Raw genomic sequence first — 25,751 nt, 5'->3', positions numbered from 1 at the left:
GCATGTGTAGGGAACAGTTATGGTGGTCTCCATGGTAGCCGTCTGGTAATAGTGATCACAAAGACCTTGTCTGGTGAGTATAAGTTGGAAAAGTTCTAAAAGTGTTCAAGAGAAAAATTAAAACAAATGGGCCAGGAACTTCCTTAAAATGGCAAGAGGAGAGAAAGGATTGGGGAATATGGTAAGGAGGCGAGTAGGTGGGGTTGAGATCAATCCAAAAAGGGGTCGGCTTGTTGGGTCTATTGTACATAGTACAGATGTAGAAGAGGAAATGAGATGTGTGTTCATTGGAATATGAGCAGTGTGAAAGGAAAAGAGAGGCACACAGACTTTCAACATTTCTGTTTGTATTGAGCTGTGATGTGTATTCATGTCTATAAAGTAACTTTGGAATTGCACACCCTTGTTGGACTTTAATATTTTTGGTGTTACTCTACTATGTGGTTTCTCAGTAGTTTGGTTTGGAGACTCTCAGTCATACTATCCGGCCTCCATGTTGCCAGACAAAAGAAAGGACCAAAAGAATTGCTTTCACTCACATAGTCACCCAGCATGGCAAGCAGACAATCATAGGATCATAGAATGATAGAGCACAGGAGGAGGCCATTGGGCCCATCGTGCTTATACTGGCTCTTTGAAAGAGCAATCCAATTAGTTCCACTCCTCTTTCTCCATAGCCCTGCAAATTTCCCCCCTTCAGGCATTTATCAAATTTAATTTTGAAAGCTATTATTGAATCTGCTTCCACCAACCTTACGGGCAGTGCCTTCCAGATCATAACAACTCGTTGCATAATTTTTTCTTCCACATGTCGCCTCTGTTTCGTTTGCCAAAATCAGTGTCTTCTGGTTACTGACCCTTCTGCCAAAGGAAATAGTTTCTCCTTATTTAGTATATCAATACCCTTCATGATTTTAAACACCTCTAACAAATCTTCCCTTAACCTTCCCTGCTCTAAGGAGAACAACTCCAGCTATTATAGTCCCTCCACGTAACTGAAGTCTTTCATCCCTGGTATCATTCTAGTAAATCTCCTCTGCACCCTCCCTAAGGCCTTGACATCCTTCATAAAGTGTGGTGCCCAGAGCTGGTCACAATATTTCAGCTGGGGCCTAACCAGTATTTCATAAAGGTTTAGCATAAATTCCTTGCTTTTGTACTCTATGCCTCTATTAATAAAGCCAAGGATCCCATATGCCTTTTTAACAGCCTTCTCAACTTGTCCTGTAACCTTCAAAGACTTGTGTACGTACATTCCCAAGCCTCTCTGTTCCTACACCCCCTTTAAAATTGTACCATTTAGTTTATATTACCACTCCTCATTCTTCCTACCAAAATGAATCACTTCACACTTCTCTGCATTAAATTTCATCTGCCATGTGTCTGCCCATTTCACCAGTCTGTCTATGTCCTCCTAAAGTCTGTTACTATCCTCCTCACTGTTTATTACAATTCCAAGTTTTCAACTGCAAACTTTGAAATTATTCCCTGTATACCCAAGTCCAGGCCATTAATATATATCAAAAAGAGCAGTGGTCCTAATATCGACCCCTGGGGGACACCACTGTATACTTCCCTCCTGTCTGAAAAACAACCGCTCACCACTACTCTCTGCTTTTTGCGCCTTAGCCAATTATGTAACCATGCAGTCACTGCCCCTTTAATCTCATGGACTTCAATTTTCCTAACATGGACATATATCAGCCATTTCTTCATTGTCGTTGGGTCAAAATCTTGGAATTCCCTACCTAACAGGACTGTGGGAGTACCTTCACCACATGTACAGCAGCGATTCAAGAAGGCAGCTCACCACACCTTCTCAAGGGCAATTAGGGATGGGCAATTGCCAGCGAGCCCACATCTCATGTGCGAATAAATAAAAAAATGATGCGGTACTTTATCAAACGCCTTTTGAAAGTTCATGTACACATCAACTGCACTACACTCATCAAAAAGAAAGAAAAACTAGCATTTATATCGTGCCTTTCATGACCTCAGGATGTCCTAAAACCCTTTAAAACCAATGAAGTACTTTTGAAGTGTAGTCACTGTTATAATGTAGGAAATATGGCAGCCAATTTGCGCAAGGTTCCACAAACAGCAATGTGATAATGACCAGATAATCTGTTTTACTGATGTTGATCAACCCTCTCCGTTACTTCATCAAAAAACTCCATCGAGTTAGCCAAATATGATTTGCCTTTTTAACAAATTCGTGCTGGCTTTAATTTATTAACCCATATTTTTCTACGTGCCAATTAATTTTGTCCCGGATTATTCTCTCTAAAAGTTTCCCCACCACCAACGTTAGGCTGACTGGCCTGTAGTTGTCGGGTTTATCCCTCTCCTCTTTTTTGAACAGGGGTGTAACATTTGCAATCCCCCAGTCCTCTGGCACTACTCCCATATTTAAAGAGGATTAGAAGATTGTGGTCAGAGCCTCCGCAATTTCCACCCTTACTTTCCTCACTAACCTAGGATCCACCCCATCCGGATGGGGTGACTTTTTTACTTTGAGCGCTGCCGCCCTTTTAAGTACCTCCTCCTTATCTACTTTTATCCTATCCAATTTCTCTACTACTTCCTCCTTCACTGTGACAAATACTCGACTCAGCAATCACCCATCTACCCTTGATTCTGATAGTTATTTAATTCTATAATTGAGTCCCTCATGGCATAAACATTCCACCATGCATGCGCTGCACACTTTCACAACACAAAGTCCGCGAGAGTTTAATTCAATATTATTGAGGGAACTGGTTGTTGGCACAGATTGAGAGACAGCCACAAAGCAGCTATAAAATGTAATCTTCCTGTTTTCTACTTTATTAGTACTGCACATTTGGCTTTGGCTCATCCCTTAGAGACTCCACTTCCTGGGTATATTAAAGATCTTTCATGTAAAACATTTTCAAAATGGTTGAAAATCTGCTGGTGTCTTTCCAAATGCTCTCTTCACCTCCAGGCTTATTCCATCACTGTAGGCCGCAATGTGCCCGTCCATGTTCTGTCTCCATACGTATTAACAGAAATCTGCTGCCCATCTCTTTTTGAGACACACACAACTCCAAGTGTTTGTATTGCTTTCTCGAAATTTCATTGGCCAATTGTAATTATGACCATTGCAAATGGTGGTCACTTTATTGTCCAACATGTCGAATTTTGTTGATATCGCTCCTCTGAAGTGCCTTGGGATGTTTTGCTATGTTAAAGGCGCTATGCAAATGCAAGCTGTTGTTGTTGTCAATCAAAATGTTTGTATCATTTTCTAGCAATCCCATGGACCATTTGTAATCGTGACCATTCCAAATGTTGGTCACTTTCTAGCTCTTTCAGTGGCTAATAATAAAATTCTGTTTGCTTCAGCCCTTCTTTGAAATAGTGCCATGGGACCTTTTACATCCACCTCAGAGGGCAGAGGGTAGATTGAGGCTGGGGGTCAATTGAACATTTCAAAACTGAGATTGATAGATTTTTGTTAGGCAAGGGTATTAAAGGTTATGGCACCAAGGCGGGTACATGGAGTTGAGGTACACATCAGCCATGATCTAATTGAATGGTGGAACAGGCTCGAGGGGCTGAATGGCCTCCTCCTGTCCCTATGTTCCTAGATAGGGCCTCAGTTTAACACCTGTTTAACACCTTAAACATTCACTCCCTCCATCACCGGTGCACCATGGCTGCACTGTGTATCATCTACAAGATGTACTGCAGCAACTCACCAAGGCTTCTTCGACAGCACCTTCCAAATCCACGACCTCTACCACCTAGAAGGACAAGGGAAGCAAGCACATGGGAACATCATCACCTCCAAGTTCCCATCCAAGTCACACACCATCTTGACTTGGAAATATATCGGCATTCCTTCATCGTTGCTGTGTCAAAATCCTGGAACTCCCTAACAGCACAGTGATAGTACCTTTGCTGCACGGACTGCAGCGATTCAAGAAGGCGACTCACCACCACCTTCTCAAATGTAATTAGGGATGGGCAATAAATGCTGGTCTAGCCAGCGACGCCCACATCCCAAGAATGAAAAAAAACCTGATCCAAAAGAACTGCACTGGGAGTGTCAAGTCTCTGGAGTGGGGCTTGAACCCACACCTTCAGAGGCAAACGTGCTACCCACTTAGCCATAGCTGACACCATAAACTTAATACCTTAATTTGTAAACTTGCCATGTTTGTTACTCGGTGAAGTTGCGCACTGTTTGACTAAGTAAAGTTTTTGCTTTATTAATGAGTAGATTTACATTTTATAGCTGAGTAGAGATGAACTGTTTAGTCTTCTTCTTAGGCAGTCCCTTGGAACCGAGGATGACTTGCTTCCACATTAAAAATGAGTTCTCGGGTGACTGATGAGTCCAATGCGGGACCTACAGTCTCTGTCACAGGTGGGGCAGACGGTGGTTGAAGGGGCAGGTGGGTGGGGTGCTTGGGTTGACGTGCGCTCCTTGCGCTGCTTGCACTTGGCTTCCGCTTGCTCTTGGCGAAGAGACTCGAGTTATTCGGTGCCTTCCCGGATGCTTCTTCTCCACTTTGTGCGGTCTTGGGCCAGGGATTCCCAGGTGTCGGTGGGGATGTTACACTTTTTCAAGGAAGCTTTGAGGGTGTCCTTGCAGCATTTCCTCTGCCCACCCGGGGCTCGCTTGCCGTGTCGGAGCTCCGAGTAGAGCACTTGTTTTGGGAGTCTTGTATTGGGCACAGGGACGATGTGACCTGTCCATCGGAGCTGATCGAGCGTGGTCAAAGCTTCGATGCTGGGGATGTTGGCCTGAGCGAGAACACTGACGCTGGTGCGCCTATCCTGCCAATGGATTTGCAGGATCTTGCAGAGGCAGCGTTGGTGGTACCTCTCCAGTGCTTTGAGGTGTCTGCTGTACATGGTCCATGTCTCTGAGGCATACAGGAGGGTGGGTATTACTACTGCTCTGTAGACCATGAGCTTGGTGCCGGGTTTGAGGTCCTGGTCTTCAAACAATCTCTTTCTCAGGCGACCGAAGGCTGCACTGGCGTACTGAAGACGGTGTTGGACTTCGTCATCGACGTCTGCCCTTGTTGACAGTAGGCTCCCGAGGTATGGAAAGTGGTCCACGTTGTCCAAGGTCTTGTCATGGATTTTGATAATCAGGGGGGCAGTACTGTGTGGTGGGGGCAGATGAACTGTTTAGTAAAGACAGCAACTCATACCCAATCTATGAGGGGCTGGAGATGCCTGGCCTCTGATTGGCCCTTGTGACCCCACCTCATTGTTCTTTGATGTAATGTTTTCCTGACTGACCTGTTTGGACACCATTTACACCTTTGATTGCTGTGATTATCTCTCTGCCGAGGTGTGATAAATGGCAGTTAGAAAGATTACCTGTAAACATCTGACATTATTCTCTGACTATATAAGCTGTGTTTTTATGCATCTCTCCACTTCACCTGACGAAGGAGCAGCGCTCCGAAAGCTTGTGATTTCAAATAAAGCTGTTGGACTATAACCTGGTGTTGTGTGATTTCTTACACTCTGATTGGGTGGAGTTCACAGAATCACAGAATCACAGAAACCCCACAGTGCAGATAGAGGCCATTGGGCCCATCGAGCCTGCACCGACACATATCCCACCCGATCCCCGTAACCCCTACACCAACACATATCCCACTCTATCCCCGTAACCCCACGTATTTAATCCCCCTAACACTAAGGGTCAATTTATCATAGCCAATCAACCTAACCCGCACATCTTTGGACAGTGGGAGGAAACCGGAGCACGGCTGTGATGGGTGGATATATCTGGTCTGTGAAATTGATGGAGGTGCCTGGTTTCTGGATGGTTATACCTGGTATGTGATTGGGTAGAGGTGCCTGATCTCTGATTGGGTAGAGATACCTGGACTGTGATTGGGTGGATATACCTTGTCTCTGATTGGGTAGATATACCTGTTCTATAATTGGGTGGATATGCCTGGTCTCTGATTGGGTGAATATACCTTGTCTCAGATTGGCTGGATATACCTGGCCTGTGATTGCGTGAATATACCTAGTTCTATAACTGGGTGGATATACCTGATCTGTGATTGGGCGGAGATGCCTGGTCTGTGATTGGATGGATATACCTGGTTTGTGATTGGGTGAATATACTTGAACTGTGATTGGGTGGAGGTGCCCGGTCTGCAATTGGGTGGAGATGCCTGGCCTGTGATTGGGTGGCTATACCTGGACTGTGATTGGGTGGATATATCTGGTCTGTGATTGGATGGATATACCTGGTTTGTGATTGGGTGGATATACGTGGTCTCTGATTGGATGGAGATGCCTAGTCTGCAATTGGATGGAGATGCCTGGGCTGTGATTGGGTGGCTATATCTGGTCTGTGATTGGGTGGATGTACCTGTTCTGTGATTGGGTGGATATATCTGGTCTGTGATTGGGTGGATATATCTGGTCTGTGATTGGGTGGATATATCTGGTCTGTGATTGGGTGGAGATGCCTGGACTGTGATTGTATGGCTGTACCTGGTCTGCGATTGAATGGGGATGTTTGATCTGTGATTGGACACTGACAAACGCCACGGTTTCGCCAATCAGTTTGCATTTTTAGTCCTGGGCTGGTCTCCGCGCAGCCAATCAGCTGCTTGCTTCCTGCATTTCCTAGCAACGCAGCAAACAATGCGGTGTCTGGGGCCGGAACCTCGGACAATGCCCAGCACCGGAGACACAGCAGTCCCTGGTCAGCGGGGAGTGAGGCCTGGATACTGGGGGAGAGGGGACTGGTCACTGGTCAGCGGGGGAGAGGAGCCCGGGGACTGGTCACTGGTCAGCGGGGGAGAGGAGCCCGGGGACTGGTCACTGGTCAGCGGGGGAGAGGAGCCCGGGGACTGGTCACTAGTCAGTGTTGGAGTGAGTGAGGCCCGGGGACTGGTCAGTGTTGGAGGGGAGTGAGTGAGAGAGACCTAGGCACTGGTCAGTGCCAGAGAGTAGGTAAGCGGCCTGAGCATTGTGAAGACAATGAGTTCCCCACTTGCATCCCTAGGAAAGTTAAGGAAAGTTTCGTTATTGCTGCCGGACCTGCAGGAACACCGGTAAGCGGGACTCGCTCCCTCCTCCATTCAGTTCTTTTGCTGCAAAGTAAACGGATAAAAGTTGACCTTGTATTTAATCCCTAGTGACCCTGGTTAGCACCATGTTTGCAGTGTCCAGTACTCTGAAATGACTGTGCTGTACCTTGCCCCACACAGTTTAAAACTGGCAAAGACCCACAGTTTCTGCTCTCTATTTCTATTTAATGCAGGCCTGATCTACCCGTCCGGTCTGCCAGTCTACCCAGCTCCTTCACAAAACCTCTCCCCCGCCGCCCCCCGCCCCCGAAAAAAAGGGGGATGGACGAGAAATTCCAATTAGTGACTTGAGATTAATTCCAATATTCCAATTCCGCCCAACCTTTGTGCTCACTGAAGTAAAGCCAAGGCTTCATCAGAACAGAATCATGTGGATAAGGAACTAACTTACCGTATGACACTCCTAGTGCAGTACTGAGGGAGTGCTGCACTGTCTGAGGTGCCGTCTTTCAGATGAGACGTTAAACCTCTCAGTTGGATGTAAAAATTCCCACGGCACTATTTGAAGAAGAGCAGCAGAGTTCTCCCCGGTGTCCTGACCAATATTTATTCCTCAACCAACATCACTCAAAAGAAAACAGGTTATCTGGTCAGTAATCTCGTTGCTGTTTGTGGGATCTTGCTGTGTGCAAATTGGCTGTCACGTTTCCTACATTACAACAGTGATTACATTTCAAAAGTACTTCATTGGCTGTAAAGCACTTTGGGATCACCTGAGGTCATGAAAGGTGCTACATAAATGCAACTTATCTATGTGTCTAGTGTCTTGTGTATTTCTTGATATCAAGACAAGGAGATCCATTAGATGTTATCATGTTCACTGAGGAAGTTAGTATCACCATAGATTCCAACTTCCTCAGTGGACACTACAGCATGCAGAGAATGAATGAGTAGCATTTAGGTGCTTACTAAAAATACTCACACTAGAACTTAGCTTTTACCTCCTGGAGTCCAGGCACACCGTACTGGTCATGCATTTCTCCCGGGCTACATGGAAAAATACATGTATTATCTTTTCACAAAACAGCAAGTGCCTGACCGAATGTGGGATTCCAGGATGTGATCCTCAAACTGTGCCCGTGGGGCTTGTGAGCTCTGCCTGGTGTTAGTTGTCTGGTTGTATCCTTCCTAGTACTGCAAACAACAACTTACATTTATCTAGTGCAGTTAAGGTAGCAAAACATCTCAAGGCGCTTAACAAGAGCGATATCAAGAAAAGCATTTTTGACACCAAACCACAGAAGGAGATATCTGCACAGATGACAAGCTTGATCAAAGAGGTAGGTTTTAAGAAGCATCTTACAAGAAGAACTTGTATTTATATAGCGACTTTAATGTAGTAAAACATCCCAAGGCGCTTCACACAAGCATTCTAAAACAAAATTTGACACCGAGCCACATAAGGCGATGTTAGAGCAGATGACCAAAAGTCTAGTAAAAGAGGTAGGTTTTAAGCAGCGTCTTAAAGGAGGAAAGTGAGGTGGAGAGTTTTAGGGAGGGAATTCCAGAGCTTGGGGCCTCAGCAGCTGAAGGCACGGCCGCCAATGGTGGAGCGATTAAAATTGGGGGACGCACAAGAGGCCAGGATTAGAGGAGTGCAGAGATCTTGGAGGGTTGTAGGGCTGGAGGAGGTTATGGAGATGGGGAGGGGCGAGGCCATGGAGGGATTTGACGATGCGGATGAAGATTGTAAAATTGAGGTGTTGTTGGACGGGGAGCCAATGTAGGTCAGCGAGCACGGGTGATGGGTGAACAGGACAGGGTGAGTAAGGATACAGGCAGCAGAGTTTTGGATGAGCACAAGTTTATGTAGGGTGTAAGATGAGAGGCCGGCCAGGAGATCATTGGAATAGTCGAGTCTAGAGTTAACAAAGGCATAGATGAGGGTTGCAGCAGCAAATGAGCTGAGGCAAAGGCGGAGACGGGCGATGTTACGGAGGTGGAAGTAGGTAAGGTTGCGAATGGTCTGGCTCAGCTTCAGGCTGTTGCCAGGGATGGAAATGGTTGCCAGGGAACGTAGTTGTGGTGGGGCCAAAGACAATGGCTTCAGTCTTCCCAATATTTAGTTGGAGAAAATTTCTGTCCATCCAATATTGGATGTCGGACAAGCAGTGTGACAGATCAGAGTCAGTGGAGGGGTCCAGAGAGGTGATGGTGAGATAGAGCCGAGTGTTGTCAGTGTACATGTGGAACCTGATGTGTTTTCAGATGATATCATCGAGGGGCAGCATATAGATGAGAAATAGAAGGGAGACAATCCAGAGGAAACAATGCAGGAGTGGGAAGAGAAGCCATTGCAAGTAATTCTCTGGCTGCGATTCAATAGATAAGAATGGAGCCAAGCAAGGGCAGTTCCACCCAGCTGGATGACAGAGGAGAGGTGTTAGAGGAGGATGGTGTGGTCAACTGTGTCAAAGGCTGCAGATAGTTCTGATGAAAGGGAGATTTAGTTAGAAAATGTATGAGGGTGAGTGGGTGGCAATATGTGAAGCAAAGACTGAATCCTAGGTTGACACTTGGAGGTGCTGTCTTTATAATGCGATGTTAAACTGAGGCCCCGTCTATTTGTTCAGGACCTCAGGATATCCCAAAGCGCTTCACAGAAAATGAAGTACTTTTGAAGTGTAATCATTGTTGTAATGTAGGAAATGGACAGCAAGGAGATGACAGATGGGATAATTTGTCTTAGGCTGAACCACACTTCTCAACCTTGGTGTCATATTTGACCCTAAAATGAGCTTCCGACCACATATCTGCAGCATAACTAAAACGCCTATTTCCAGCTCCGTAACATCGCCCATCTCCGCCCTTGCCTCAGCTCATCTGCTGCTGATACCCTCATCCATGCTTTATTCACCTCTAAACTTGACTATTCCAACGTACTCCTGGCTGGCCTCCCACATTCTACCCTACGTAAACTTGAGGTCATCCAAAACTCAGCTGCCTGTATCCTAACTCGCACCCAGTCCTGTTCATCCATCACCCCTGTGCTCGCTGACCTATATTGGCTCCCAGTTAAGCAACACCTCGATTTCTAAATTCTCATTCTTGTTTTCCAATCCCTCCATGTCCTCACCCCTCCCTGTCTCTCTAATCTCCTCCAGCCCCACAACCCCCCAAGATATCTGCGCTCCTCTAATTCTGCCCTCTTGAGCATCCCTGATTATAATCACTCAACCATTGGTGGCCGTGCCTTCTGTTGCCGAGGCTCTAAGCTCTGGAATTCCCTCCCTAAACCTCTCCAGCTCTCTCTCCTTTTAAGACGTTCCTTAAAACCTCCCTCTTTGACCAAGCTTTTGGTCACCTGCCCTAATTTCTCCTTATGTGGTTCAGTGTCAAATTTTTTGTCTTTTACTACTCCTGTGAAGTGCCTTGGGACGTCTTACTATGTTAAAGGCGCTATATAAATATACGTTGTTATTGCTCTTCCAATCGTGCCGTGAGATCTTTAACATCTCATCTGAAAGACAACACCTCTGACAGTGCAGCACTCGCTCAGTACTGCCCTGAATGTGTGCTCAAGTCTCTGGAGGGAGGCTTAAACCCACAACCTCCTAATTCAGAGATGAGGATGCTCGTTGGATAAAAGCTGACACTTTTAATTTAGCTAAGTATACAGTGTGTGTGAATTTTTTGCGTGAGACGAACAGGTTCTTGTTTTCGAGAGATTTTCTGCTCTTTTGCTTTCTCCCACCACCAGTGGATGCGGGGGCAGGAGTGACTGCTGATGAGTCAGCACAGCCTCTGCACTGCTGTTTGAAACATAGGCGCAGGAGTAGGCCATTCGGCCCTTCGAGCCTGCTCCGCCATTCAATATGATTATGGCTGATCCTCTCTCTCAATACCATATTCCCGTTCTCTCCCCATACCCCTTGACATCGTTTGCGTCTAGAAATCTATCTATCTCCTTCTTAAATATATTCAGTGACTTGACCTCCACAGCCTTCTGTGGTAGAGAATTCCACAGGTTCACCACCCTCTGAGTGAAGAAATTTCTCCTCCATCTCAGTCTTATATGTCCTACCCCGTATCCTGAGACTGTGACCCCTCGTTCTAGACACCCCCAGCCAGGGGAAATATCCTCCCTGCATCCACTCTGTCTAGCCCTGTCAGAATTTTATACGTTTCAATGAGATCCCCTCTCATTCTTCTGAACTCTAGTGAATACAGGCCTAGTCGACCCAATCTCTCCTCATACTACAGTCTTGCCATCCCAGGAATCAGTCTGGTGAATCTTCGCTGCACTCCCTCTATGGCAAATATATCCTTTCTTAGGTAAGGAGACCAAAACTGTACACCGTACTCCAGGTGTGGTCTCACCAAGGCCCTGTATAACTGTAGTAAGACATCCTTGCTCCTGTACTCAAATCCTCTTACAATGCAGGCCAACATACCATTTGCCTTCCTAACTGCTTGCTGCACCTGCATTGTTTTGTAAAATCAAACGCCCATCAGTATTCATTCTCAATGTTATATTGAAGGGATAATTACAGTCCTAGCCCTTTTGGGCTATTCCAGATCAAGCGTATTCCCCAGACGTTCACCTTCAACTTAAGTTAGAGATAGCCGAATTCCATAAGACGCTTAAATGGGTCTAAAGGTTCAGGCTATCTCTCCCTAAAGGAACGGAATGACTAAAGATGTTACCGTCCTCTGGATAGTAATTTTAATAAGTTGAACTAGACTGTAACCTTCCGGATATTTTAAGGGTCCGGAATACCCCCCAGAATTCTGCAACTCCTTACAAAAGAGTATACAGAATTTGTAGGTTTGCGAGTCTATACAGAATTACTCTGAGACAATTCTAAAAATAAATAGTTTTATTTATTCAGTTAACATCTGTTGAATCAGTCGCAACATTAACAATTCAAAATACAATTAGCTTACATTTCTTATTTCTCAGAGATCCTTATTCTCAAATCCTTACTTCGTTACATTTCTTATTTCTTACTTATTTCTAAATCCAGAACATCCACCAAAATCAATCTGACTTCCCGAGACTCATAGTTAAAGACTTACAGAGATGCCTCTGGAAAGTTGAGAAACGCCCTGCCCCTTCAGCGTGTTCTGACGTTCTGTTTGAAAAGCTCTTATTTTTATACCCTTTTGGCTTTGGTTTCTTCTTTGATGTTCTCTGCTGATGTCAGCTAATTGTCTTTATTGATACCTCTTTCGAATGCTTTCTATCTTACTGTCAATTCAACTATTGCATGCATAATTATTTCTCTACCTTTTTAGGTGTTCCAAAAGCCATCATAAAAACAATGACAGCTATGGTTTCTGTTTGATGTCATTCTTACCGAAGATTCTTAATATTGGCTTTACTGCTTTTTTGCAGACATTGTGTCTTTCCTTACTGCTCCATGTTCAATACAAACACAATGCAATTGCTTGGTGTCTGTATTGAAGTCATATCTTCAAAGTCGTCTTGTTGGTATGGTTTTTACTATATCTAAATGAAAGACACTTCAACTGAATGTTTCATGCATTTCTAGCTATCTCAATTGGCTGCATATTTAATCATACGGTTCCTGTTTTCCAAGTTTAACATAAAACTATTTGACCAGCAGATGTTTCTTTTACTTGATGTCATGTTTTCAAAGGCACATGCCTCTTTTAATGTTTGTGTTCCTGTTCCTTGTAACACCTTAAATTGGGCCTTCTCATTTTGTTCGTTGCAAACCGTAGACCTTTCGGAAGCACCAATGGTTTGCTTCAATCTTTCATTGTTTTAGAATATTTAACGAATTCCCATTTCAAAGCTTGTTTACAACTTTATTATCAACTGATCTATTCTCAGAAGCCTGTATTCTGTTTACAGCCTGTGTCTGCTGAGACTTGTGTCTTTTAAACCCAGTATGTCTTTTATTAATAATATCAGAATTCTGTTCATAGTATTGTGTATTTCTCTGAATCATGGCTATTCCTTCGCAATATTACATAGAATTACATTCAATGTACAGCACAGAAACAGGCCATTTGGCCCAACTTATCCATGCCGGTGTTTATGCTCCACACAAGCCTTCACACACCCCTCTTTATCTCACCCCATCAACATATGTGCTTATCCAGCTTCCGCATAAATGCCTCTATACGGGTCACATTGTCCGCATGCCCGATACGAGACTCCCAAAACAAGTGCTCTACTTGAAGCTCCGGCACGGCAAGAGATCCCCAGGTGGGCAGAGGAAACGCTTCAAGGACACCCTCAAAACCTCCTTGGAAAAAGTGTAACATCCCCACCGACACCTGGGAATCCCTGGCCCAAGACCGCACAAAGTGGAGGAGAAGCATCCGGGAAGGCGCCGAACACCTCGAGTCTCTTCGCCGGGAGCAAGCGGAAGCCAAGCGCAAGGAGCGCATGTCAACCCAAGCACCCCACCCACCATCTGCCCCACCTGTGACAGAGACTGTAGGTCCCGCATTGGACTCATCAGTCACCTGAGAACTCATTTTTAACTGCCTAAGAAGAAGAAGAAGAGAAGAAATGCCTCTACTATTTGCCTCATCCACTTCATGTGGTAGCGAGTTCCACATTCTGACCACTCTCTGGGTAAAGAATTTTCTCCTGAATTCCCTGTTGGATTTATTAGTGACTATCTTGTGATTATATAGAAATTATATTGATAATCTTTATTTTGTGCAGATGGTTAGATTCAACACTGTGACGCAGCACCTAGGGGGGGGTGCAATTCGCCTTGGGCTGTAGCACAAGAGGGGCGACAGCGAATCAGCCCCCTGTTTTACAGACCGCCCGACAGGCTGCTGATATTGCCCATTTTGTGCTACGGCCCAAGACAAATTTTCCCTCCCCTCCCCCCCCCCCCCCCCCCCCCCCCGGCGTTTCAACATTCCTGTGTCCGTTTGCTGGTAGCGACAGCATTCTCTCACTGCAACATTTTTCATGATTGTCTTTACCACAGAATAATACCTTCTAATCGATTAGAATCAGTATTTTCAGCTCTCTTTTTAACTTTAATTAACATTATTTGCATTTTGTTGAGACCCAAGTGTATATTAATTGCCCCCCGCCCCCCACAACACTCCAATTTTCTCCCCCTTCCACTCTTGATGTGGTGGAGTTCCACAGGCACCATTTGCCCCCCTGTGTCACTCCTAAGGAACAGATGGACAGTGAGTGTCGATTGTACTGTGGGGGCATCACATCCGAGCTGACCTGACCCCCCTCATACTGGCACGTTGCAGCGATAGTCCATGGGTAGCAGTCAGGAGCAGGAATTCCAAGTGATTTTTATGGCCAAATGCTGTAGTTTAAACCATGGGTCATAAACTCTAGTGCTTTATGGTGTTCTCTAAAAGAAAGACTTGCATTTCTGCATCACCTTTCCCCACCTCAGGACGTCTCAAAAACAGCCAGTAAAGTACTTTTGAAGTGTAGTCACTGTTGTAATGTAGGAAACGCGGCAGCCAATTTTGCACACAGCAAGCTCCCACAAACAGCAATGAGATAGTGACCTGTTTTACTGATGTGGGTTGAGCTATAAATGTTGGCCAGGACACCAGGGCGAACTCCCCTGCTCTTCTTTAGTGGGATCTTTCATGTCCACTTGAGAGGGCAGACGGGGCCTCAGTTTAACGTCTCATCCAAAAGACAGCACCTCTGACAGTGCAGCATCCCTCAGTACTGCACTGGGACTGGGTTATGGATTATGGGGCTCAAGTCTCTAGAATGGGGGCTTGAACCTACGACCTTCTGACTCACAAGCGAGAGTGCTACCACTGAGTCATGGCTGACTCCTCTAAACCAATTGTAGTTGTATATATTCTTTATTTTGTGCATTCAGAAATATTTTGCCTCTTTCTGTTCAAATCACTGAATAAAGAAAGAAAGACTTTGCATTTACAGAGCTGCCACTACTGTCTCATATGCCATTGTTTTAATTTATTTTGTCGTATTTTCCACAGCAAGCGAGCAGTGTGCTTTGAAGATGACTGCTACACAGGTAAGACAAGCCAATTTTCGCGGGCACTTTCAAACTCTAATCCTGATGTACCCGGTCGTCGCTGTAACCAGCAGCAGCTGCTGAAAAGTCTCAGTGCTGGGACCTACCTGTGGCTCTGCAATGTAAAGAGGTTTCTCACCAGAGCCTGCCTGATGGCCTCATAGGTAGCGACACTTTCTAATGTGGGACGGACCCCGGTCTCTGCTGAGCGAGCTGACCGCTGGACTGGAGAAGTCAAGGTCAGCCCAGGCTCTAGCTCCTGATCACCATTGTGACCCCGACTGAAAAGTGCCCGTGTGGATATGGGTGCGGACGGGATAGCTTGGCTCTGACTCCTCCACCACGCCCCCCCCCCGCCCTTATAGGGGAAGGAAGGAAAAAGGGAAGGGGGGGTGGGCATGGGGAAGGAGTGGAACAGGGAAATAATCGAGCACTAAAATCCAACTGTGTTTCACCGTGCCTGTGCTCTAGCCTGAAGTTGCTATGCATCAATAACAGCAAAAGCCATTAACCCCACTATTAATTTGACAGCAGATTCTATTTTGAAGTGATTACAATCAATCCTTTGTTTTTTAACTGTCCCTGGCACTGTGCTGTGGGTGCCCTATATATTTTTTGAAATCTGCCAAGTCCTGTGCTGAAGGGGTTAAACCCGGTGACCTCTGAATCAACTTGAGTCTGTCTGTTTCCACTTCCCTTCATGCTGAGATCAATGTCCGATGCAAGTGGACATTACTGAAACCAGGCAACAACGTTCTGGGACTTCCTCAAATTTAGTGTGGAAGATTTTTAGCCAGATAGAGGCGTCACTGAAGCATTAGTTTATTAACAGGAAAACCCACAAAAGATGCGAAACTCGGAAATGTAGTAAACAATAAGGAGAATAGTAACAGACTTCAGGAGGACATAGACAGACTGGTGAAATGGCCAAACACGTGGCAGATGAAATTTAACACAGAAGTGTGAAGTGATACATTTTGGTAGGAAGAATGAGGAGAGGAAATATGAGCTAAATGGTACAATTTTAAACGGGTGCAGGAACAGAGACCTGGGGAAGTAAGTACACAAATCTTTGAAGGTGACAGGATAAGTTGAGAAGGCTGTTAAAAAAGCAAATGGGATCCTTGACTTTATTAATAGAGGAATAGAATACAAAAGGAAGGAAGTTATGCTAAACATTTATAAAACACGAGTTAGGCCCCAGCTGGAGTATTGTGTTCAGTTCTGGGCACCACACTTTAGGAAGGATGTCAAGGCCTTGGAGAGGGTGCAGAGGAGATTCACCAGAATGTAACCAGGGATGAGGGACTTTTGTTATGTGGAGAGACTGGAGAAACTTGGGCTGTTCTCCTTAGAGCAGAGAAGTTTAGAGGAGATTTGATCGAGGTATTCAAAAGGATAGAGTAAATGAGGAGAAAATGTTTCCAGTTGCAGAAGACACAGATTTAAGATGATTGGCAAACGAACCAGAGACATAAGAACAGAAATAGTAGCAGGAGTCAGCCATTTGGCCCTTCGAGCAGATTCAATAGTAACTTTCAAAAGAGAATTGGATAAATTACTTGAAGGGAAAAAAATTACAAGGCTATGGTGAAAGAGCAGGGGAGTGGGACTAATTGGATAGCTCTACCAAAGAGCCGGCACAGACACTCTGGGCTGGATTTTGTCATTGGGGGTGGGCTGGGGGCGTGTCAGGTGGTCGGCGTGTCAGGACCCCGCCTCCGATGTGAGGCGGGACAAAAGTGCGATTTTTTTTTTTTTTGCCCAATTGGGCACTTGATTTCCAGCGTGTGGGAACCCCTGGCCCAATGAGTCTTTTGATACTGAAACTTGCCTCCAATGACATAGAAACATAGAAGATAGGAGCAGGAGTAGGCCATTCGGCCCCTCGAGCCTGCTCCGCCATTCAATGCGATCATGGCTGATCATCCAATTTCAGTACCTGGTCCCTGCTTCCTCCCCATACCCCTTGATCCCTTTAGCCTTAAGAAATATATCCAACTCCTTCTTGAGTATATTTAATGAATTGGCCTCTACTGCCTTCTGTGGTAGAGAATTCCACAGGTTCACCACTCTCTGGGTCAAGAAATTCCTCCTCATCTCTGTCCTAAATGGCCTACCCCTTATCCTTAGATTGTGACCCCTGGTTCTGGACTCCCCGACCATCGGGAACATCCTTCCTGCATCTAGTCTGTCCAGTCCTGTCAGAATTTTATAAGTTTCAATGAGATCCCCTCTCATTCTTCTAAACTCCAGCGAGTATAAGCCCAATCGTCCCAATCTCTCCTCATACGTCATTTCTGCCACCCCAGGTATCAGCCTGGTGAATCTTTGCTGAACTCCTTCCATGGCAAGAACATCCTTCCTCAGATAAGACGACCAAAACTGCACACAATACTCAAGATGTGGTCTCACCAAGGCCCTGTACAACTGCAGCAAGACATCCTTGTTCCTGTACTCAAACCCTCTCGCTACGAAGGCCAACATACCATTTGCCTTCTTAACCGCCTGCTGCACCTGCATGCTTACCTTCAGCGACTGGTACACAAGGACACCCAGGTCTCGTTGCACTTCCCCTTCTCCCAATCTATTGCCATTCAGATAATAATCTACCTTCCTGTTTTTGCCACCAAAGTGGATAACCTCACATTTATCCACGTCATATTGCATCTGCCATGCTTTTGCCCAATCACCCAACCTGTCCAAATCATCCTGGAGTTTCTCGGCATCCTCCTCACAGCACACACGCCCACCCAGTTTTGTGTCGTCTGCAAATTTGGAGATATTACATCTAGTTCCCTTGTCTAGATCATTAATATATATTGTGAATAGCTGGGGTCCAAGGACCGATCCCTGCGGTACCCCACTAGTCACTGCCTGCCACTTGGAAAAAGACCCGTTTATTCCAACACTGCTTTCTGTCTGCCAACCAGTTCTCTATCCAAGTCAATACCTTGCCCCCAATCCCATGTGCCTTAACTTTACACGCTAATCTCTTATGCAGGACCTTATCAAAAGCCTTCTGAAAGTCCAAATACACCACATCCACTGGTTCTCCTTTATCTATTTTACCAGTTACATCCTCAAAAAATTCCAGTAGATTAGTCAAGCACGATTTACCTTTTGTAAATCCATGTTGACTTTGTACGATCCTGTCGCTGTTTTCCAAGTGCTCTGCTATTACATCTTTTATAATGGACTCTAGCATTTTCCCCACTACCGATGTCAGTAATTCTGTAATTCCCACCTTCTCTACCACCTTTTTTGAATAGTGGGGTAACATTAGCGTCATGACATCATATATGCAACTGGATTTCAGGCCTGCAAGCAGCCTTGGTTCTTTTTCAGCCTTACAACTTTATCAATATACTGCTGAGGGATTCCTACTGCAACTATGCCCAGCACCCAGATTCAATGAGGCTTCCCTCCAAGCTCTGGTGGAGGGAGCAAGAGATAATAAGGAAGTGCTCTTTCCTTCCTCAGGGAGGAAAAAGCCTCCACAGCAGACCAAAGCTGTGTGGCTTCGTGGCACAGGAGGTGAGTGCGATTTCAATGTGCAGCAGAACCTGGCTGCAGTGCCGAAAGAGGTTTCATAATCTTCTCCGCACAGGAAAAGTGAGTATCCATCCCCATGACCCTCAATCTGATCCCCATCACCTCTCATCACCAGCACTCTGCTTTGTCAACCTCCTCCTCCACGTCCCACTTCACCCTTGCATCCTTACCCATTCACATTCACTTAACTATCCGACTATGCAGCCCTCACACTCCTTATCACTGTGATGCTATGACAACAACTTGCAACACACAGGGAGGGCCCTTGGTCTTGGCACCTCACGCCATCTTTGTGTCCTTCTAAGCATCTAAGCTATGGATTCTCTACACTCACTCCTTCATTCTCATTCAAACTTCACTTGAGTCCCTCATTGCAGGAAAAGAGAGCCCACAATAAGAGGGAGAGGGCGAAGACGGGAGGAGGGCCACCTTCAATAGCCCAGCTCACCACTGCGGAGGAGGCGGCCCTGGAGATCGTGGGAGTGGAGGAGGATGCGCAAGTGGGGGACTGACAGATGGGCGCATCAGAGCAAGCTGGTGACAGAATAGTTTTTCATCTCCCTCATTCACATTGCATGAGTGACTGATATTGATTCTGATGCTCTAACAGATTGACTTATGATCATCTGCACAATTCAATGTGCATGCAACGTTTATCTCCCATGTCTAACTCTTTCCTTTACTCCCCCACAGGACCAGCGACAGCCCCCCTCCCCACTGTCCAGGAGGAACAGCTTGAGCCCCCAGACTCCTCAGAGGAAGCTGCAACCTCTGAGGGCGCAGCGTCAGCAGAATTGCGCGCACCCAGCAACAGCGCAGACACTCTCGCCTCGGTGGACCTTCGGGAGATAGAGTAGAGTTGTCACCTGGTGTATCACAGCTCACAAGTGAGCATCAGCAGATGGTGGAGACAGGGACAGCAGTGGAGAGTCCTCATCGGAGGGCGCAGGACTTGCTCAGCTGCATGGTGACCCTCTGCCTCCGGATCCATCCAGAAGGAGAGCGGTGCTGGAACTCCAGGAACAGGTGCAAGAGTCTCTGGCAGGTTTTGTCTCCAGGGTCGCTGCAAGTGTGGAGTGAATGGAGGAGTCAATCGCTAACATGAGCAGAGCCTTTGTGGAGGCGTTGGCGCATGAATGCATCACCACGGAAAGGATGGCTACCTCTGTGTTAAGGCTGGCTACCATAGAGGAGAGGATGGCTATGGCCATGGAGGAGCTCAGTCGCCAGGGTCTTGAAAACATGGTCATTGTTCAGAATAGACTGACATCTCTTGAGGAGCGATGGTCAGCTATTGAGCAGAGAAACCAGACCTTCATGTAAGTCCCCTGGAGTATGACTTCCAGTGCAGAAACGGGTCCTCATGGCCCCCCTGAAGTGCAGCAAGGTGCTGTCCAGCCACTTGCTAGCTCTGAAGTGGGGCTGACCCATGAGAGGGATGTTGGTGGCAGAGAACAAGGAAGTGGGGGCTCCTCTCCAAGCGCTCACATGACCATGCCACTGCAGAGCCCTCGGTCAGAGCCCCATCCGAGTCCTCGCCCAACTGAGATCGGCATCTCAACCCCTGCACAGCCCCAGGAGCAGCAGACTGTTGCCAAGCCCTCAGGCTCGCAACCCCAGAGAATGCCCGCCAAAGGTGTCGAGGCAGGAGCAGCAAGAAAGTGAGCAAAGGGCCTCCACATCTGCTGAAGCCACAGGGGAAGCACCACGTAGGAGCACGCGTAAGAGGAAGATAAAGCACAAGTAATCACAAGGGCTGTCACTTGGGTGTTCTGTTGTGTTTATTTTTGAAATGCCATCCGTTGATTGTTGTGATAAAATATTCTGATGGCAAACTGTTGAAGTTGTGGCGTGTGTCATTTCGCAAATGGGACTTCCACATTGAGGGCTTAGGGCGACTTCCAATTGTCAGTGTGGTGGTCAGAGTGATAGGAATCCGCAGATGCTTGGCCATTGTCGATGCTCTGGTATGGGTGCATCCCTTGCATCCCGGGCAGCAATGTGCTCGCGTGCATCTGCCGTTGGTTGATGCGCTTCCGCAAGCTGTTCGTCGTCGCTCTCCTCTTCCTCCTCATCATCATCTGAGGAGGCTATGTGAGGAGCCACTTGTACCTCGGGCATCTGCAAGCCACGATGCTGTGCCATGTTGGGAAGTGCACAGCAGACCACAATGATTCTGGAGACCCTGGCTGCTGAGTACTGCAGGGCTCCACCTGATCTGTCAAGGCATCTGAATCACATCTTCAGCAAGCCAATGGTTTACTCGAATATAGATCTGTTGGAAATGTGGCTGGAGTTGTAGCGCTCCTCAGCTTCGTTGGATGGACTCCTCAACGGCGTCATTAGCCACGTCTTCAGGGGATAGCCCTTGTCTCCAAGTAGCCATCCGAAAAATTGGTCTAGTGGACTGAAGATTGGAGGCATACTAGACTGGTGCAGGATGAAGGAGTCCTGGCAACTGCCAGGGTACTTGGCGCAAACATGCAAAATTTCCTTCTTGTGGTCACACACCAGCTGCACGTTGAGGGAGTGGAAGCCCTTGCAGTTGACAAAAATACCTGGATTGTGATGGGGTGCTTTAAGGGCCACATGTGTGCAGTCAACGATGCCCTGCACCCTTGGAAAGCCTGCCAGATTAGCAAATCCAACCGCACGTGTGGTTACACTTGCTTGATCCTTGGAGAAGTTGATGTAATTGTGCGCGATGGCAAAGAGAGCATCGGTAACCTGCGTGATGCAAGTGTGTGCGGCCGCCTCGGAGACGTCGCTGATGTCTGCTGTTGATCCCTGGAATGAGCCTGAAGCAAAAAAGTTGAGTGCGGTGGTGACTTTGACGGCCACTGGTAAGGGGTGTCCACCTGCTCCTCTGGGCTCCAGGTCTTGCTGCAGCACCCTCTACGTCTCGCAAAAGTTTGAGCCTGAGCCTTTGGCACTGCTGCTCCGTCATGTTGAGGTAGCTCATCCTCTGTCTGTAAACCCTGTTTTGGGGGTATCTCCTGTGGCGACGTACTTCCATGTGCTGGCGCCTTCTGGCCTGTGCAGCTTCAGGTGGGTGAGCAGCAGCTTGGCGCTCCTGTTGTTGCTGCTGCTGTTGTTCAGGGTTCTGCTGCTGCCACGGATGGTCTTCGTCCGAATCTGATGTCCAGGAGGAAAGGAAATAAATGGTTCCCATGCTTCTGGTATATGCCTCAGTTGAGGAAGCGCTCAGTCAAGATGGGGAGAGGGGTTTCCCAGGAGGTCACACTGGAGATGGGTCTCAAGCTCCAAACTTCCACAACAATGAGTAGGCCGCTAAAAGTTCCCCCAGACCTGAGACAACAAAGTTCTACCACCTGCAAATGATGATTGCTGAAAACTCCTTTTTAATGGTGGAGCTGCAGCTGTTAGTAAGCAGTCCACTTGTGAGGCCGCCAGGATTAACTGGCGTGTTCCAGAGGAGACGTGCAACAGGTGGGAAAATGTGTTAAATTCAGAAAGGCCTCTCAAAATGGGATTATAGAGGCACTTAACTGGTTGTTAAAGACGTTAAGGGCCTATCCTGCATCTTGGTGGCTGGATGGAAATGGGGTCTGAAACCCCGATTCTGGGAAAATTGCTTGGAGGCAGGATTGGAGCCGCCCGCCATTTTTTGCAATTTTAACACCTCACACGCTTCCAATCCCGCCTCCTCGGGCCTGGCAAAATCGAGCCCAATGGGCCGAATGGCCTCCTCCTGTGCTATATCATTTATTGATGCGTGCTGGGAAGTGCAGTAGGTGATCATGGTATCCTTTTCACATCCGGGCCTGGGTTGTTGCAATGGAATTATTCCACTTTTTTTGTAGCCTGTAAGAGTCCTAAAGAGATGATCTGCCTCCCTTACCACCTGCTTTCAGGAACCCTTCTCTTTCCTCAGTTTCCCTCCTTAACCACAGAGTCTCCCTCTCCCCTGCTTCATGGACAGCAGTGAGCTCCTCTCGACGAGGAGCCCTATAGAAATGCAAGTTGGAATTGGGGATGTGCGGTCGTCCACAGCCTGTGCGCACAGTGCGAGCACAGGCTAACTTCATAGACTTTGGGGAAATCCAAGTTTGGGACAAAGTGGGCACGCCTTATAGTTGAGGATTCCCAACGCAGAACTCAATGAGGAAGCAGCAATCGGCCTACGTGACTCGCGGGAGCCGAGTTTCACTTCCAGCGCCCGGCGTTAATGGCCTCAAAATGGGTCGGTCAAATTACCGCCCCCCAGTTAATCACAACAAGGAGGCCAGCGACATTTTGAAAGGAGCCCAAAGCACCCGCCTGTCTCGGGCTGTTGTAGGGTTGCCAACACTCCAGAATTGCCCTGGAGACCCCAGGAATTAAAGACTAATCTCCAGGACACTGATACAAGCAACGCCCTGGAGAAAATTCACAGGGATGTTAAAATTGTGCTTTTTAAAAAATAAAAAAATAAAAATCTTTTGAACGTATTTGTTTACTGGTTATAAATGTATCAGACATAGGGGGTGTGCGGGCAGAGAAAGGGCTGTTTGACTGAAAGTCAAGAATCATCCAATTGGGTAATGAAGAGTCTGTTCGCTTTCCGATTGGCCATGGGAAGGTGGGGCGCTGCGTGGGTGGACGTGTCGGGCGGCCAATGACTGGAGCATGGAGGCAGGGTGGTCAGGGGCAGGAGGTCCTGTGATGACACCTCCAGGAATATGTCCAAACCAGAGGTGGTAACTGTAATGTATATACCTTTTAAGGGGAACTATCTTTTTACAGCTCATGTATACTGCAGTACCGGCAGTGACCACACCTGTATATAGCACTGAGTAGTAATCTGTACAGATCAGTTCCACTGTGAGCCACGTTGAGTAAACACCTGTTGTACCATTTCTCCTGCAGTCTGTGTCTTATTATACCCGGACACAACATTGGCGACAAGGCAAGTTCGAACCTACCTGCAACTCTGCATCACCTCCCGGGGATTCATTCCTGGAGATCAGTGGATTGGAGGTCAAGGCCAGAGACTCGGGCGTCGACCACGGGCAACCGCCCAGTCATCCAGCAGAGACTCGAGAATTGCGGGGGAGGCTGTCGAGAGCCAGGCTTGGCTTTCCAGTCGAGGCAGTCCAGCGAAACAGGCTGGCAACAGGTAGTGCGCCGACCCTTCCCGGACAGCGGCGGGCTAGAGCCCGACCGAGCGGCACAGCAAAGGGCCGAGCAGCGTCGATGGGGGAGAGAGAGAGGGCAGAGCGCACGGGCGCAGCCGGTGTTCAGGGGCCGAGCAGCGTCGGAGAGAGAGAGAGAGAGACGCACAGAAACCCGCGAGGCGCCGCCATTGCCACGAGGACTGCCGAGATCGGCATTAGCAGCAGCGCAGGAGAAGCGCGCGAAACCTACAGGGCGCCGCCATTGCCATGAGAACTGCCGGGAGCGGCATTGGCAGCAGCGGGGGAGGAAGGAAAGCGCGGGAGACGCCATTTTAAGTCATTGCGAGACCCCATTTTAAACCACACCCAAAATGCCGAAGAGTGGCAGTATCACCACATTTGACAATGAAGTCGAAGATTGGACTACATATATCGAACGAATAGAGGTGTACTGCAAGGCAAATGAGGTGTCAGATGACAAGAAAGCGTCGTTATTGTTAAATTTAATGGGTGCAAAGACGTATGGTTTATTACAAAATCTAGTAACCCCAACGAAGCCAATGGAAAAGAGTTTTGAAGACATAGTAACGACACTACAGGAACATTTAAACCTCACACCGCTGCTGATAGCAGAAAGATTCAAGTTTCACAAACGGAACCAGCATAAGGATGAAAGCAATGCTGATTTATTTAACAGAACTGCGCAAACTATCGAAACACTGCCAGTTTGGAGCGGGACTGGCAGATACCTTAAGGGACAAGTTTGTGTGTGGGCTTCAAAGTGAAGGAACCCAGAAACGGCTTTTATCTGAAAAGGACCTTACGCTGGAAAAGGCTTTCAGCATTGCGGTATCATATGAAGCAGCAGCACGGGGCGCTGCAGAGATACAACAGAGACCGCAAGAATATGGCACAAACGAAATGTCATATGGAACAGTGAAGTGCTATCGCTGCGGCAGAACAACACACGACCAGAATGATTGCTGGTTCAAAGACAAAGTGTGCAGACAGTGTGGAAAAGTAGGACACATAGCACGAGTCTGCAGGTCGGGAAAGAAAACCAGCAATAAGAAACCTACCAAAGGAAAGTACAAGAAGGTACATAAGATGACGGAGAATAGTTCAGACGAACAAAAGAGTGGTAACCACTCCGAAAGCAGGGAACTGAGTTGTCTGAAACTACATAATGTGACCACAACGGAGGATCACCGAACCATTTGGGTCACTCTCAAGATAGCAGGAGTCCAGGTAAAGATGGAATTGGACACAGGATCAGCCCTAACAGTCATAAACCGGCGGGACTACGAGCGGCTATTCTCACACATACCCTTGAGAAACACAAAAATTATTTTGAAGACGTACACGAGGCAAAAAGTCTACCCCAAAGGAAAAATAAGGGTGACCGTTATATATAACGGTAAGGAAACACCAAAACTAGACCTGTATGTATTGCAAGATGGAGGACCACCATTACTGGGAATTGAATGGATCTGGAAAATACAACTGGATTGGCATTCCATACAGGCACTGACTGTGGCTGACAAAAAGGATGACGACGTCACACCTGGGCGACTGTCAAAGATCCTAACTGACACGAAAGAAGTGTTCCAGCAAGGACTCGGAACACTAAAAGGCATGACAGCGATGATTAAAATTGAAGAAAACGCAAGCCCAAAATTTTTTAAGGCCAGACCGATACCTTATGCGATCCACCCAGCCGTCGAAGCAGAGCTGGAGAGTCTGGAACGTTCAGGTGTACTGTCCAAGGTAGACTGGAGCAAGTGGGCTACACCCATCGTCCCTGTGATGAAAAAGTCGTTGAGCAGCACGCCTGGGGAACCAAGGAAGGTTCGCATCTGTGGGGACTTTAAGGTAACAGTGAACCCGGTCCTTCACACCGTACAATATCCACTTCCGCGGATTGAAGATATTTTCGCCTCGCTATCTGGAAGGAAACGCTTCACTAAGATTGATCTGGCCCAGGCGTATCTGCAAATGGAGGTAGAAGAAGC

General features: G+C 47.1%; 1 protein-coding gene across 2 annotated transcripts in view; it reads left to right on the top strand.

The window, feature by feature from the left end:
• The first annotated feature begins 6,675 nt into the window (after positions 1 to 6,675).
• The window catches only part of ubxn11 (UBX domain protein 11), an 88,317-nt gene continuing 69,241 nt past the window's right edge, over positions 6,676 to 25,751 (top strand). For both annotated transcript variants that reach the window (XM_085962753.1, XM_085962752.1), the window contains exons 1-2: positions 6,676 to 7,067; positions 15,030 to 15,067. In XM_085962753.1, coding sequence (XP_085818879.1) covers positions 6,994 to 7,067; positions 15,030 to 15,067 — 112 coding nt within the window. In that variant the 5' untranslated portion in view covers positions 6,676 to 6,993. The remainder of the gene's footprint in view (positions 7,068 to 15,029; positions 15,068 to 25,751) is intronic.

The sequence above is a fragment of the Somniosus microcephalus genome, chromosome 20 (assembly GCF_052327205.1).
Source record: "Somniosus microcephalus isolate GS21.2 chromosome 20, FLI_Smic_1.0, whole genome shotgun sequence".
Lineage (NCBI taxonomy): Eukaryota > Metazoa > Chordata > Chondrichthyes > Squaliformes > Somniosidae > Somniosus > Somniosus microcephalus.
Note: the sequence above shows the minus strand (reverse complement) of the source record. Positions and strands in the feature narration are given on the sequence as shown.